This window comes from Patella vulgata, chromosome 1 (assembly GCF_932274485.2).
Source record: "Patella vulgata chromosome 1, xgPatVulg1.2, whole genome shotgun sequence".
NCBI classification, from domain to species: domain Eukaryota; kingdom Metazoa; phylum Mollusca; class Gastropoda; family Patellidae; genus Patella; species Patella vulgata.
Genome location: NC_065879.2, coordinates 33050278 through 33064041, shown reverse-complemented (window position 1 = coordinate 33064041; position 13764 = coordinate 33050278). Strand labels below are relative to the sequence as shown.

Here is a 13764-nt window from a genome sequence, read left to right as displayed (position 1 = left end):
TTGAACAGAGATGGGGAAGAGTAGTATTTTCATATTGCAGCTATGATAGGAACGGTCTGCAGACATTCCTAGGTGGACCCCTGCGTTTTTCGACATGTCGTTAGGCCTATTATGATATCGAGTGTATTCAATTAGCGCGAAGGGGGTAATTCTTTTACTTGACAGTGTGTGTGGTCGCCTGTCTAACCTCGTGAGCTGTCTACGGGTCCTCCGCCCACCCAACCCAAGACCACTTTATGGTAGTCCCGAAATGACCTAGTTTTTGTCGGGTGGGCGTAAAACCTAAAAGAAAAAGAGGAGTGTTTTCATGATTCTAAGTCACTGCGTGAATCCGTTTTCTTTATTTTAACAGCCAAAGTAACATAGTTCATTCACCGTCACGTTCTGTTATGTTTTTTCTTCTGGATTAGCCCACTGTATTACCCAAGAGTTCTATCGCTTAAAATACGTTATTGAATTAAACATTTCGTACAAATCCTGTAGTATGGCAGTGATATTCGCGCAAATAAGTGTTCCACTGCATAAAACTTAGTAAGACGGGTAGCAATTGTGGTAAAAAACACCAGATTTTAAAACAAACAAAAAACAGGTCATCTTGTTGGGCGCGATACGGGTCTAAAAGGCGATTTCTTAAATATCTTCTGGAACTCTTGTGGTAAAAGGCACTCTATACATTATAATGAGAATTCTGTTATTGTTTAATAACTGAAAAGGGACACCAACACCCTAATGCTGGTTAATTGTTTTAAATACGCCAGCCAATATTCGTCTTATCGGAACTGGTTGGAAACTATGATATTTTGACCGACGAATAGTCCGATACCTTCTATTCCTGATATCGGCACCCTGAATTCTTCTTAAAAGTTGTTTGTAACAGCATTCCATTGTAAGTACGCCCAACTAAAGAAAGATTGTAGGCCTATATCAAGATTCAAAATGGGATGGGACTAAAAAGCCCTATACACGGTATTACGCATTCAATCTCTTGGCTCTTCATAATGTAATCATTCTTTAAATGGTCAGAATTTGTTCCCAACACATTTTTTTTTTTTTACATTAGGTATAAACAAAACGAGAAAAGGCAAGTCCGTAGCTAGCCCAAAAATGTGGGGATGGGGGTCAAGGGCTTCTGGGGGCGCCGATGGGTCTTCTGGGGGTGCCGATGTACCTACACTTGATGGTCCCCCAGAAAATTGTGGAAAATAGGGTTTGAACCTGAGGTGAGGAACTATGAAAATGACGGAAAATTTCAATTTTGAGGATGAATTTGCAATATTGGTGTAGGCTATTATGATATTTTGATATGAACATTATAAATATTTTAAGGAATTAGGAATAGGCCTACGACTTAGTACCTATAATAATTTATGAGAAAAACGAAAAGTTCGGAATCTGAAGATTTTACGCGACTGGCGCGGGCTTGAATCAATCTCATCCCCATCATGAATTTGACCTGGAAAATTTCCTACAACAATCTCAAGTTGGCTATCTTCTTATGGTGCTACTGGTCGATTTCGTCGTGGATGGTCCGCCAATCTCGGCATTATGGGCGCCCCTCCAGGCTAAAACACTCGATGGGGATCTTTGACGACCGGTCAATAATTATAAACAACAAATATAAAATTAAAAATGTTATAGGACAACAAAATAAACATATACAGACACATAGTCCTAATTTGAATTAAACTACAGCAGATGTAAGAATTACTGTTAAAGGGAGGTAATAAGGGGAAGATAACCTTCTTTATCCAAGATGTCGGCGCCCAGGCCTGTTACACATGTCATTTTTGACATGGATGGATTAATACTTGGTAGGCTATAGTTTTAGGTATCGATATTCATTGCTCGGGTACGTGTGTGACAATTAAAGGGACAATAACACTCTTGCTGGCTTGACAGCTCCAGCAAATAAAAAATAGCCTTATTCTAAGTACTAGATGTGTTAGTGTCCTACCGTAAATTATCCATTAAATCCTATTTTACTTGTCCAAAGGGTTCAAAAATATTTTTAAATCCAAGTCACATTTGAAAAGCTTTACGTCAGGCTTTTCAAATCATTTAGTTGAATTTTTCCAATTTTTTATAGGGGTGTTAAGATGAAATTTGTATCATCAATTAATTGGTATATTGTAAAATATAGTACAATTTATTGACCAGAATAAAGATTGGGACATATTATTCAGTTGAGATACAACAAGAGTGGTATTGAGCCTTTAAGGCTTTTTTTTTTTTTTTTTTTTTTTTTTAGCCAATTGGCTTTCAAACCAGGGACATACTGAACGAAGGGCCTTGCCCCCATTGATTTGTAATTATTAGGTTTTAAAAGTGACTATAAATTCTGTACTGGTAGCATTTTCACGGTATTGTATGTGCTTCAGTTTGTTTTTAGCTATGATTGTGTGCCTTTAGTTCCATCTGGCAAAATTAATTTCTTTGCTAATGCATGTAGAATCTTAAAAATAAGTTAATTTTATACTGTTAAAACTTGTTAAACATACGCAGCTCAATCTAGTGAAAATAAAAAAAACACCTTATTCTAAGTACTAGATGTGTTAGTGTCCTACCGTAAATTATCCATTAGATCCTATTTTACTTGTCCAAAGGGTTCAAAAATATTTTTAAATCCAAGTCACATTTGAAAAGCTTTACGTCAGGCTTTTCAAATCATTTAGTTGAATTTTTCCAATTTTTTAAATTAGGTGTGTTAAGATGAAATTTGTATCATCAATTAATTGGAATATTGTAAAATATAGTACAATTTATTGACCAGAATAAAGATTGGGACATATTATTCAGTTACAACAAAAGTGGTATTATTTAAGGCTTTTTTTTTTTTTACCCAATTGGCTTTCAAACCAGGGACATACTGAACGAAGGGCCTTGCCCCCCATTGATTTGTAATTACGTATTAGGTTTTAAAAGTGACTATAAATTCTGTACTGGTAGCGTTTTCACGGTATTGTATGTGCTTCAGCTTGTTTTTAGCTATGATTGTGTGCCTTTAGTTCCATCTGGCAAACTTAATTTCTTTGCTAATGCATGTAGAATCTTAAAAATAAGTTAATTTTATACTTTTAAAACTTGTTAAACATACGCAGCTCAATCTAGTGAAACAACTTTCGTTTATCAGCAAATATTGTCAATAAAGTAAATCAAGCCTTGTTTTTATCAAAACTGATACGGACATCCGTATATATAATTACAGTGTATTAGTCCTGCGCAACTCGGATCAGGTTAGTACTTTGATTGGTTATTGCACACAAGACACGCCTTTGTATGGTAAAAATGTCAAATTTAAAATGTTGGGGAAAGCACACTATTATCGTTTCGGAGGGGATTTGTACCCATGTCAGGTAGGATTGCATGCTTAATTGTAGTTGGAAAAAATGTTATAAATAAGGATAGTCAATAGTTGTTTTGAAGGAAAAATTGTAAATTTTTCTTATTTGAAGCCCGATGTGATTAGCGTTGTTGGATCCATATAGCACCATCTCTTATCTCAAAACATGGAGGGTTGAGAGATGAGGTTTCTTATCTATATTGTATGCTGCCCTAAATAAGTAAGTGTACGGTAATTATGCAATTAATTCAATTATATAAAATTTTATTTTATCTGATCTTAAATTCAGAGTTTTATAAAGAATCTTATTTTGATCCTCATTTATTTTCTTCGGTTCTCTGTGATTTTTGAAGCTTCTGTCTTCAGCTTCATACAGTTTACAGATTTATAGAACTGTCCACCCAGAGATCATGGAAATAGAAATGGCAATCAATATATAGTAGGCTGTTATAGGCTTATAATTTATTTTCCAGACACAGAAAGGCTTTATACAATTGCTTCTCAGACAGTGTGTTCACAATATGGTAAAGATTTCACATGGGATATTAAAGTTAAACAAATGGGCAAGAAAGAAATTGAGTCAGTTATGATAATAATTGGTATGTACCATAATTATTACCACAAAAAACAAAAGTTAGTGATGTTTGGTTGTAATGAAATAAATCAGCTGCATAGCCAGTCTGAAAGTAGAGATGTCTCTATGGGGAAATATGGTTGGTATTTCTTTATCTCTACAACACTACCACCTGTCCTTATGGACAGCATAAACTTGGTTTTGAATAAGGCTGATGTAATGAGTACAATTTTAAGAACAGTGCTAAGACTTCAGTACAGTAGATTTGTCTTTCAATAGTACATTTTATAAGCTTAAAATTACTGTTATGGCATGACAGTTCATTTTTGCATATACAATTATATTTTTATACCATAGTGAGTAAGGCTTCAAATTGATAATTAGAATATGTATTTTTAATTTTCAAAATTATCTCAGCACCTCCAGATCACCATTTACTTCCATCATCTGACTAGATTTGATGGGTTGATGCAAAATGGGGTTGCCTCCCTTTAACAGAGTGCTATGAAAATTATACTACTATAATATAATATAATATAATCTATCTATATACTAATATTTGCGACTGTCGTCTGTCTGTTCAGGGTTGCCGGCTACACTAGGTCTGCCCCGAGTCTGAAATTTGGGGTATAGGGGTAGCTCGGACCGGGGAGTAACATAGGCCAGGTGGCGTTAGTCTACCACTTCCGGTTTCAGGGTTATGACCCCCGAGCGAAGACGGGCATTCTTCTAGTCTCATATATTAATAACAATAACATATATTACTAATAATACATGTACTATTTTTACTTCAGATGAGCTTCAACTTCCATTAACACCTGAAGAATACATAGAAAAATGGCGAGCAGAACAAATAAATCTTTTTCCAACAGCACCTTTCTTACCAGGTAAGCATCAATTAGAGCCCATTTTTTGTACTTGCATCTAAATTTTATAACAGAATGACAATTAATAACTTATAAGCCTGCACTTTGAAATGTACATATGTTTAATGTAGAAAATTTCAACTCTGATCAGATTGTGGTATTATAAATATATTAGAAGTTAAAATGATATCCATTCAAATAAACGAAAATCATTGAAAACACCTTTCTTTATCCTCTTGGCCACAGCAGAACTTAACATCATTTATTTGAGTCCCAAGCAACTAACTGAAACTCTGTTAAAAGATTTCAAAGAAATAGCACTGTTTTCTTAGTGCCAACGTTTTCCAAGAAATGCTAACTCCACTTGACCAATGGAGTTAAAAACAGGATTCTTGACTAGCAAAGATCACCTTATGCCAGTTTTACTTTCTTTAATACAAATCCGCACTGCAGTGAAAACTACAAGGTCTTTTAGTGATGGTGTACTGTTAATACAACCTCGGATCAGGCTTCTCATCCTATGATGGTGGGGGGTTGTCTTTGTGTCTTTTTGGAACAAATGACCTTATTTTATTCGGAAATCACCTTCTATTATAATATTCAAATTGCATTTGAAAACTCATTTATTCAAACATGCTTTTTACTGATTTTATACATTTTACTGTTAATGTGTAGTTAATGTTTTTTATCTTTGTATTTTGTCTTTTTTTTTTTACTGCATTTTGTTATTTTTTATAAATTGTATTTTTATTTTATTATTGTTAAGTACATCTGAAGACTTTGGTGAAAGATGTGCTATATAAATGCATTAAATGATAATAATAATATTCCAGTAAGGAATAGAATTTACAGGTTAATTCTGTGTTTGAATTACCTCTTGGCAAAGTTTATCAAAACATTCAAATATCGGGGAGTGTAAACCTTAAATATAGACTGTTCTGGCAATCATTTTCAAATGGCCTATCGAATATGATCTGAAAATTTGGGTCAATTTTACTAGGCTATTAGTTTCCATTTTGACATCTGCATTCCATTTATAATGGACGTTTTTTGACATTCAGTGAAAACATTAAAGTGTAAATAATTTTCTCCATTTCTTTCCTTATAGGTGCTGAGAAACTCATCAAGCATCTCCATGGCCACAACATTCCCATTGCCATAGCAACAGGTTCAAATTCATGGAGTTATAATTTAAAAACTTCCAATCATAAAGAAGTATTTGATTTATTTCATCATGTGGTTAAGAGTAGTGATGATCCAGATGTGAAAAATGGTAAACCGGCTCCAGATTGTTTTCATGTGTGTAGAAACAGATTTGATAGCATCCCTTCTCCCGAAAAGGTAACATATGAGAAATATATTTTATGTTTTTCTTTATCAAATTATCTGTTTCTAATGAAATTCTGCAATTAAGTTCATTTTATTCGCTTTGTGGAGAATTAGTTACAGGTGGCTTTCTGCTGGTAGACTTTGCACATTGGCTTCCTTCTTACAGGTTGGGTGGTCAAGTTGTCTTATGTAATTCAATTAAAATATTTTAATAAGTACAGGCATAAGAATTTCCTGATCCAGTGATCCATATAATCTTAGGTTGGGGTCTGTTCAGTATTGTTTCAATCTGTTAGATCAATGACCGTTTACAGTATTTGGCATATCATGCATCATTTTGGGAAAATAACCCATGGTAATTTATTCAACAGGTACTTGTGTTTGAAGATGCTAGTAATGGTGTTTTAGCAGCACATTCAGCAGGAATGCAGGTAGTTTGGGTGCCAGACCCCAGAGCAGATAGAACAGAAACATCTAAACTAGCTACACTAACAATAAATTCATTAGAGGAATTTAATCCACAAGACTTTGGTTTACCAACATACTGCAGTTGAAAATATACCACACATAAAAACTTTAGATTTATACCCTTACTATTAAATAATAATTTATTGTGATTATACATAAATTTGTTATTTTTACTCTTTGTTATATGAATTTGTTATGAATATATTGTGATTTTATATATGTAGAGGACAATATTTTAAAAAATAAACAGATTGATTGTTGTTGTTATTTCTATGAAAGTATCCAGTGAGTAACCCAGGGGGTTAACCTAGCTAAAAAGGGTACCAATTTTCTCCTATATGGTATCAATGCATTTATATCTGGTATCATCAGAATGTAAGTCTGCCGGGTTTCTGGTGGTGGGTGTGGTATTTCAAGTCTAAAATGCCATGCCCCCAACTAGTCTAGATTAGCTCAAAAGTGTACCACATGAAAATCGCACAGCAGTGTACCGTACATCTTCAGGTATTACAAAAACACTCTGACAGACATTTCTAGTGGTGGGGAACCCCTGACAGCTATGTAATTGCCAGACATTTGTAGTGGTGGAGTATCCCTGATAAGAGTTATCTTTTGCTTAGGTTACACAGAGTGATAAACAATTTCAATGCTAGATTTTTATACGCCCACATTTTCATATCTGACAAACAGGCGATACGGTATCCATCTGTGTCTCAACATTTGAATCATTTTGTGAAATAAATTCACCACGTGCTTCAAAAGGCACGACCAACTTCCGCAGTGACCTTGGAGTGGCCCCAGTCGACATAACCCTACGCCACTATACGGCATTGAGCTGGGAGACACTCCAAATGAAATTTAGTTGATACTGGATGAATGTCATTGTTTTAGGTCTCAGCTATAGGAGTATCATTAATCCCCAATCGGAAATCTAAATCGCTAATTGGAATTTCTCGTATATTGACACAGGGGATCACTTAATCACTAAAATATGTACAAAAATGGATTCAGCTACCTCGAAAACGTATATTTTGACGACAAACCTGATCATTATGTAAAATTCGAATTTTCCATCTTGAATAACCCCCAATATTAACTCAGCGGAAACACTTATCACAAAAATGTGTATGGAAATGGATTCGGTTACCCCGAAAATGTATATTTTGATACCAAACTCGATCATATGATAATTAGGTTTAAATCGGAATTTACAAGCCAAAACCGGTGGCCATTTTGGATTTTGGCCAATTTGACCCATTGTGGGATCAATTATTTCAATCATCAATTAACTGACTCTGGAACACCGTTTATGTTATTACTAAGTTTATATAATTTAATACATACAGGAAACTACAAAGTTATGATAGTACTTTTCGAGTTATTAAAATATCCACGGTCTGCGTTTAATATCCTTTCTAACTCAGACCAGAACGGCTTAAACGTGGCAAGAGCCACCTACTTCTTGATTGTTCTACATAAGGTTCGCGCTAGGATGATGTGTTCACCCTAGCCTCTAAGCCGGGGAGGCTACGGTGTTCCCCTCTCGGGCCTCTCTATGATATCTGGGGGTAAATCAAACAAGCTCTCTCGTATAGAGGAAGTATAATGCGTCATCTATTAGGGCGGGACAATTACCATTTTTGGGTAAATGTTTCGTATAGGTACCGTTTTACGTCAACACTATTCTAGTTAATTGTACTAATCCGTGCACGAGATGACTGGACTGTAGTAGGCTACACTACTTCCAGCAATGGATACTGATATAACTGTCGGCGAATTAGTCTAAGATAGTAGAGGAATAATGCAAGCTACTTCATTACCCTAGTTTTCGTCACACATCATATAGGTAACGAATTTCTATCAGAACACCTTTCTTAGTACTAAAATAAGACCTAGAGTATTATATAAATATATCACTGTTATCAAGGTTGTGGACCCTCTAGAGGTCACAATTTGATGAAAGTTAAAATGTATGTTTGTATCCCAAAGATCTTGGTTCCTGTCGATCTTCGCGCATATCGGACCGTAACTTCCGGATTATGGACCCCGGTTGTACGAAAAATCTCTTTATGTTTAAGCTTGAGGACACTCTAGAGGACACAATTTTTATCGGATTTTAAAAAACGTTACACGCTAATGACGATTGAGCTCGAATTTCGTGAAAATCGGACCGAAACTGCCTGACAAAATGGCCGCTCCTTGTACGCAAATAGTGTAAAAGTATGTAATACCAAGGTTGTGAATCCACTAGAGATCACAATTTTTGTCCGATTTTGATGAAACTTAAAGGAGCTAAGTCGCTAACATTTGGGACCTAGAAATTGACACAAGTGGGTCGGAACTCCTATAATACTGTAATATGAATGTATATAAACTGATATACATTCAATGGTTTCCGTTTTTATTCTAATTTCAAATCAGTTATGTTATGCGAAATAAGCCAGCAGTCTCAATCTAATGCAAATTTCTAGCGCCTGGTTATTCCAGTCTACATACGCCGTTTGGTTTGGTGCAATATGTCTAGCCTCGTTCCTCGAGTCTCTTGCTAGAACTGGGGCTGAAACGCATTATGGTACACGATTCGTGTACCAATGGTAAAATCTTTATTTTGTCTTAAATATCAGAAGCCCATCTTTTTCCGGTAAGATCACAGCATCAATGTTGATTTAAATTGACAAATAATTTGTGTTTTCAATGTTGAAGATTTTGGATGATATTGAGTTAGAGACTTAGCTACTTTAAAATGTATGTTTATATCCCGAAGATCTCGGTTCCTGTAGACATCACTGTTATCAAGGTTGTGGGCCCTCTAGAGGTCACAATTTGATGAACGTTAAAAGATATGTTTATATCCCAAAGATCTTGGTTCCTGTCGATCTTCGCGCATATCGGACCGTAACTTCCGGATTATGGCCCCCTGTTGTACGAAAAATCACCTATTGTTTTAGCTTGTGGACACTCTAGAGGACACAATTTTTACACGCTAATGACGATTGAGCTCGAATTTCGTGAAAATCGGACCGAAACTGACTGACAAAATGGCCGCTCCTTGTAAAAGTATGTAATACCAAGGTTGTGAATCCGCGAGAGGTTACAATTTTTGTCCGATTTTGATGAAACTTAAAATGTATGTTTATATCCCGAAGATCTCGGTTCCTGTAGACATTAGCGCATATCGAACCGTAACTTCCTGGATTATCTCTCCTTTTTTTTAACTTGTTCTCTGTCCATCTCTTGCAAAATGTGAGCATATCTTGCATGGCAACCGCTTGTTAGTTAAGTTATCCAATTATTAAATGCGAAAAGGATTCTCTTTTCCAGTGCTTTAGCTAAATAAATGGGTTGTTGAGGATCAGGTCAGCCACCCATGTTCAGGGTCGGCGGAAGCTATTCTTGATGGGGGGGGGGGGCTACCATCCTAGGTCTTTAGGCAAGACGGTGGAGTGCACATTTCGTGAAAATCGGGCCGAAACTGTCCGAAAAAATAACCGCTATCCTTAAAAGCATGTAATACCGGGGTTGTGGACCACCCAGAGGTTCGAATTTCCATGCAATCTAATATATCCCAATGGTCTGGGTTCCTTTCGTTATTTGCGCGTATTAGACCGAACTTTCTGGATTATGACCCCTGATTGTACGAAATACCACGTTTTTAGCCTGTGGACCCGCTAGAGGTCACCATTTTTATCTTATTTTCAAAAACGTTCAAATATATCATTGTTACATAATAATTATGGTTGAAACCGAAATTCGTGAAAATCCGACCAAAACTTTCGGTCAAATGGCCGCTCCCCTTACGAAAATAGTATAAAGGCATGTAATGCCCCCATTTTCAATAGAAGGTTTGATCTCGCTTTAACTACATACTTACATCTTATCACGGTCAAACTCGCAGTCGTTGCTTCAGGAAGATGGTAATGACCGGGTTGTGGACTATCTATAGAGGTCACGATTTTTATCCGATTTAGTTGAAACTTAAACCGAGTATCGCTAGTTCTTGATGAGTTCAATTTTGGCGCGCATGAATGAAGTTTGTGGCCCTTCCAGAGGCGACAATTTTTGTCCGATTCATGAGATAAAACTGTGTGTTAAGGATCAAAAGTTCTTGGGTGGGTTCGACTTTGGTAAAGCTATAGATCCTGCTTTTTACGCAAAATGTGGAATATGTATGAATTTTGTAGGCCCTCCAGAGTGGCTACAATTGTTGCTTACCACGTTTCAGTTGTATAGGAGCAGTATAGGCGAGCACACTACGTTTCAGTTGTATAGAAGCAGTAAGGCCATACTCCTCGCAGTGTTTCGTTTGATTATAGCTAAATCCACTTAACACTGCTGTATCAAAACGAATACAATGTACAATGTAAACAATACTTGTTGGAGACGAACAATACTTTCACCGTTTTTAATACCTTAAATCACTGTCCAATGTTTTAGGGAAGACCCCAGATTGAACGAAGGGCTGACATGTTGCTGTACTTGGGATATATTTGATTGAACGGGAAGAATAGACACGTCACTCCCTCAAAAGCTCAAGTATCCGAAGCCAATCCAGCAATGGCCAGAGAGGGATGTCTCGGGCCATTGCTTCAGGAATATGCAATAACGGACGTGGTACGGTTATCTCAGTCTCGGATTAAATATACCACATTTTATTGTACCGAAACTGCGTACCACGTTCTGTTTGTATAGAACCAGTGAGGCGAGCGTTGTATTGTTATCTCAGTCCCAGATTCTATTAAACCACTCTTTTTAAAGGGACTATCCCGATTTGAACAGAGTCTCAAAAATAAAAGTCTGATTACATATGAAATTTAAGCGCCAAAATATAGAGGAATGGCGTATTTACATTCTCTCAAAATTCCAGCTCAAAATATTGATTTCTTTGGACGTGAACGTCAAAATTGCTTATCCGGACACGTAACCCTTTTAAGATTTCGGGTCAATTTTTTCGTTGGGTGACCTGATAATCGACCTCCGTTCCTTTAGAGGTCTCTACAATGAATGACCCATGTGTTTTTCTTGATAACGAAAGGTAAATTTCACCTACACATTATTTTTATAAAATAAAAGTCTGGTTTTATCCATACACCGCATAATACAGCTTGGGACACCGGTCTCCATTTCCAGATAAAGTCTGACGGGTTTTGTTGTTTGAAAACGTATCACATATGTTGAATTAGTTGCTCGGCCCTAATTTAGAGGATTTTAAGGGATTTTAACACAAAATTAAGCAGTTTTATTCTCCAAAATATTATCGGGGTTGGCCCTTTAAACTATCAACTCATATATATACTCTCAGATCATCCACATATTTTATTATACCCCGTTTTTACCTGCCACGCTTTATTGTTTCATATCTACACAATATACCACATAGGGTCTTTTTAAATGGGGAAAAGTATGTGACCTATAAAAACATCAAAATGAATTAAATAATCAACATAATTTGCAAGATAAGCCAAAGTCGCGTAGCCTACCACGTTAGAAGTAGTAAGGCGAGCGTGGTACTGATATCTCAGCCTTTGGTTCTATTATACCACCTTTTTTTTACTTATCAACTCATTGTACTTTCGCATCATCCTCATATTTTACCATATTCGCACCATCCTCATATTTTAATTACCATACCACGCTTTTACTGCCACGTTTTGTTTCATATCTACCCGATAGTCCAATATACCACGCAGGGCCCTGTGAAGTAGGGTACAGTACAATAATTTTTACACAGTACATGTATTATTAACCGTATGATTATTAACCAAACAATCGGCTATCTGGGGGCTAATGTAATTTATTTTAACAAATATGGCCTATGAAAACTTCAAAATGGATTAAAAAATCAATACAATTTGCAAAATCTGCTTCAAATGTTGTAAAATCCCTATAATTAACAAGCCAACAGTGAAGCTGATGTCCCCCGCCGAAATCCCCAAATAAATAGATGACACATATTAATTAATCGCACATCTATTTTTTTTTTCAAAAGTATCGAGCAATCAAACTGATTATAAACTATACACTAAGTTTCATTACTCTCTGTCAGATAGAATCAAAGTTATCTTGTCCCAAAGCATCGACCAAGGAAATTGCTTATCTCTGCTTAGCTTTAGCTCGATATGTTAATCACTGAACTCAGTCAAGACGAACATCTACATCAAGTTTAACCATTCTACCTCAATTAGAAGCAGAGTTGTTCTGTTCCAAAGTCTTGACCAATCCAAATGCTTATTGCTCCTTAGCCTAAGCAGACAATTCTCATCACCGAACTTAGTCAAGGTATTGATGTAATGAAACTATACACCAAGTGTCCTCACTCTCGCTTAATTAGAACTCAAGTTATCGTGTCCCAAAGCATCAACCAATCAAATAGCTTATCTCTACTTACCATAAGCAGAAAATGCTCATCTTCGCACTCTACCAAGTTTGAACATTCTAGCTCAATTAGAAGGAGGGTTATTGTGTTGCAAAGTCTCGGCCAATCAAATTGCTTATCGCTCTGCTTACCCTGAGCAGACAATGCTCATTATCGAACTTAGGCAAGGTATTGATGTAATGGAACTACCAAGTTTCATCACTCTCACTTAATTAGAACTAAAGTTATCGTGTTCCAAAGCATCAATCAATCAAATTGCTTATCTCTGCTTACCCTAAGCAGAAAATGCTCATCTTCGAACTCCATCAAGGCATTGACCTAATAAACACCTACACCGCAAGTTTGAACATTCTAGGTCAATTAGAGGGAGAGTTATTGTGTCCCAAAAAGTGTGACGGACAGACAGACGGACGGACGGACAGACAGACAGACCCATTTTAATAGTGACAGTCCCCTGCTTTCTTCGAAAGGCGGGGGACAAAAAGCACGTCTTACCAAAGCCGTTTACCACGACGTCGATCGTTTCAGTTACACGAGCATACCACATTTAGAGCGGGCGTGGTGCGGTTATCCCAGACTCGGATTCTATTATAGCCTACCACGTTTTTTTTTGTAGTCCTACCGAAGTCGCGTACCACCTTCGCCGTTTGAATAGAACCAGTAAAGGCGGGCGTGGTACGATTATCTCAGCCCCGGATTCTACCACTTTTTTTAACTATCAACTCATAGTAGGCCTAGGCCTACCCATATCATCTACATATTTTATTATACCACGTTTTTACCTGCCACGTTTTATTTCCTATCTATCTATACC

At 36.5% G+C, this 13764-nt stretch overlaps 1 protein-coding gene across 1 annotated transcript; it reads left to right on the top strand.

Moving 5' to 3' along the window:
- Positions 1 to 1722: 1722 nt before the first annotated feature.
- Positions 1723 to 6839, top strand: LOC126808840 (pseudouridine-5'-phosphatase). Its single transcript, XM_050533830.1, has 5 exons — positions 1723 to 1811; positions 3814 to 3939; positions 4709 to 4801; positions 5889 to 6121; positions 6481 to 6839. The coding sequence occupies exons 1-5, from the start codon at positions 1754 to 1756 to the stop codon at positions 6661 to 6663; spliced, it is 693 nt and encodes a 230-aa protein (XP_050389787.1). The 5' UTR covers positions 1723 to 1753; the 3' UTR covers positions 6664 to 6839.
- The last annotated feature ends 6925 nt before the right edge of the window (positions 6840 to 13764 follow it).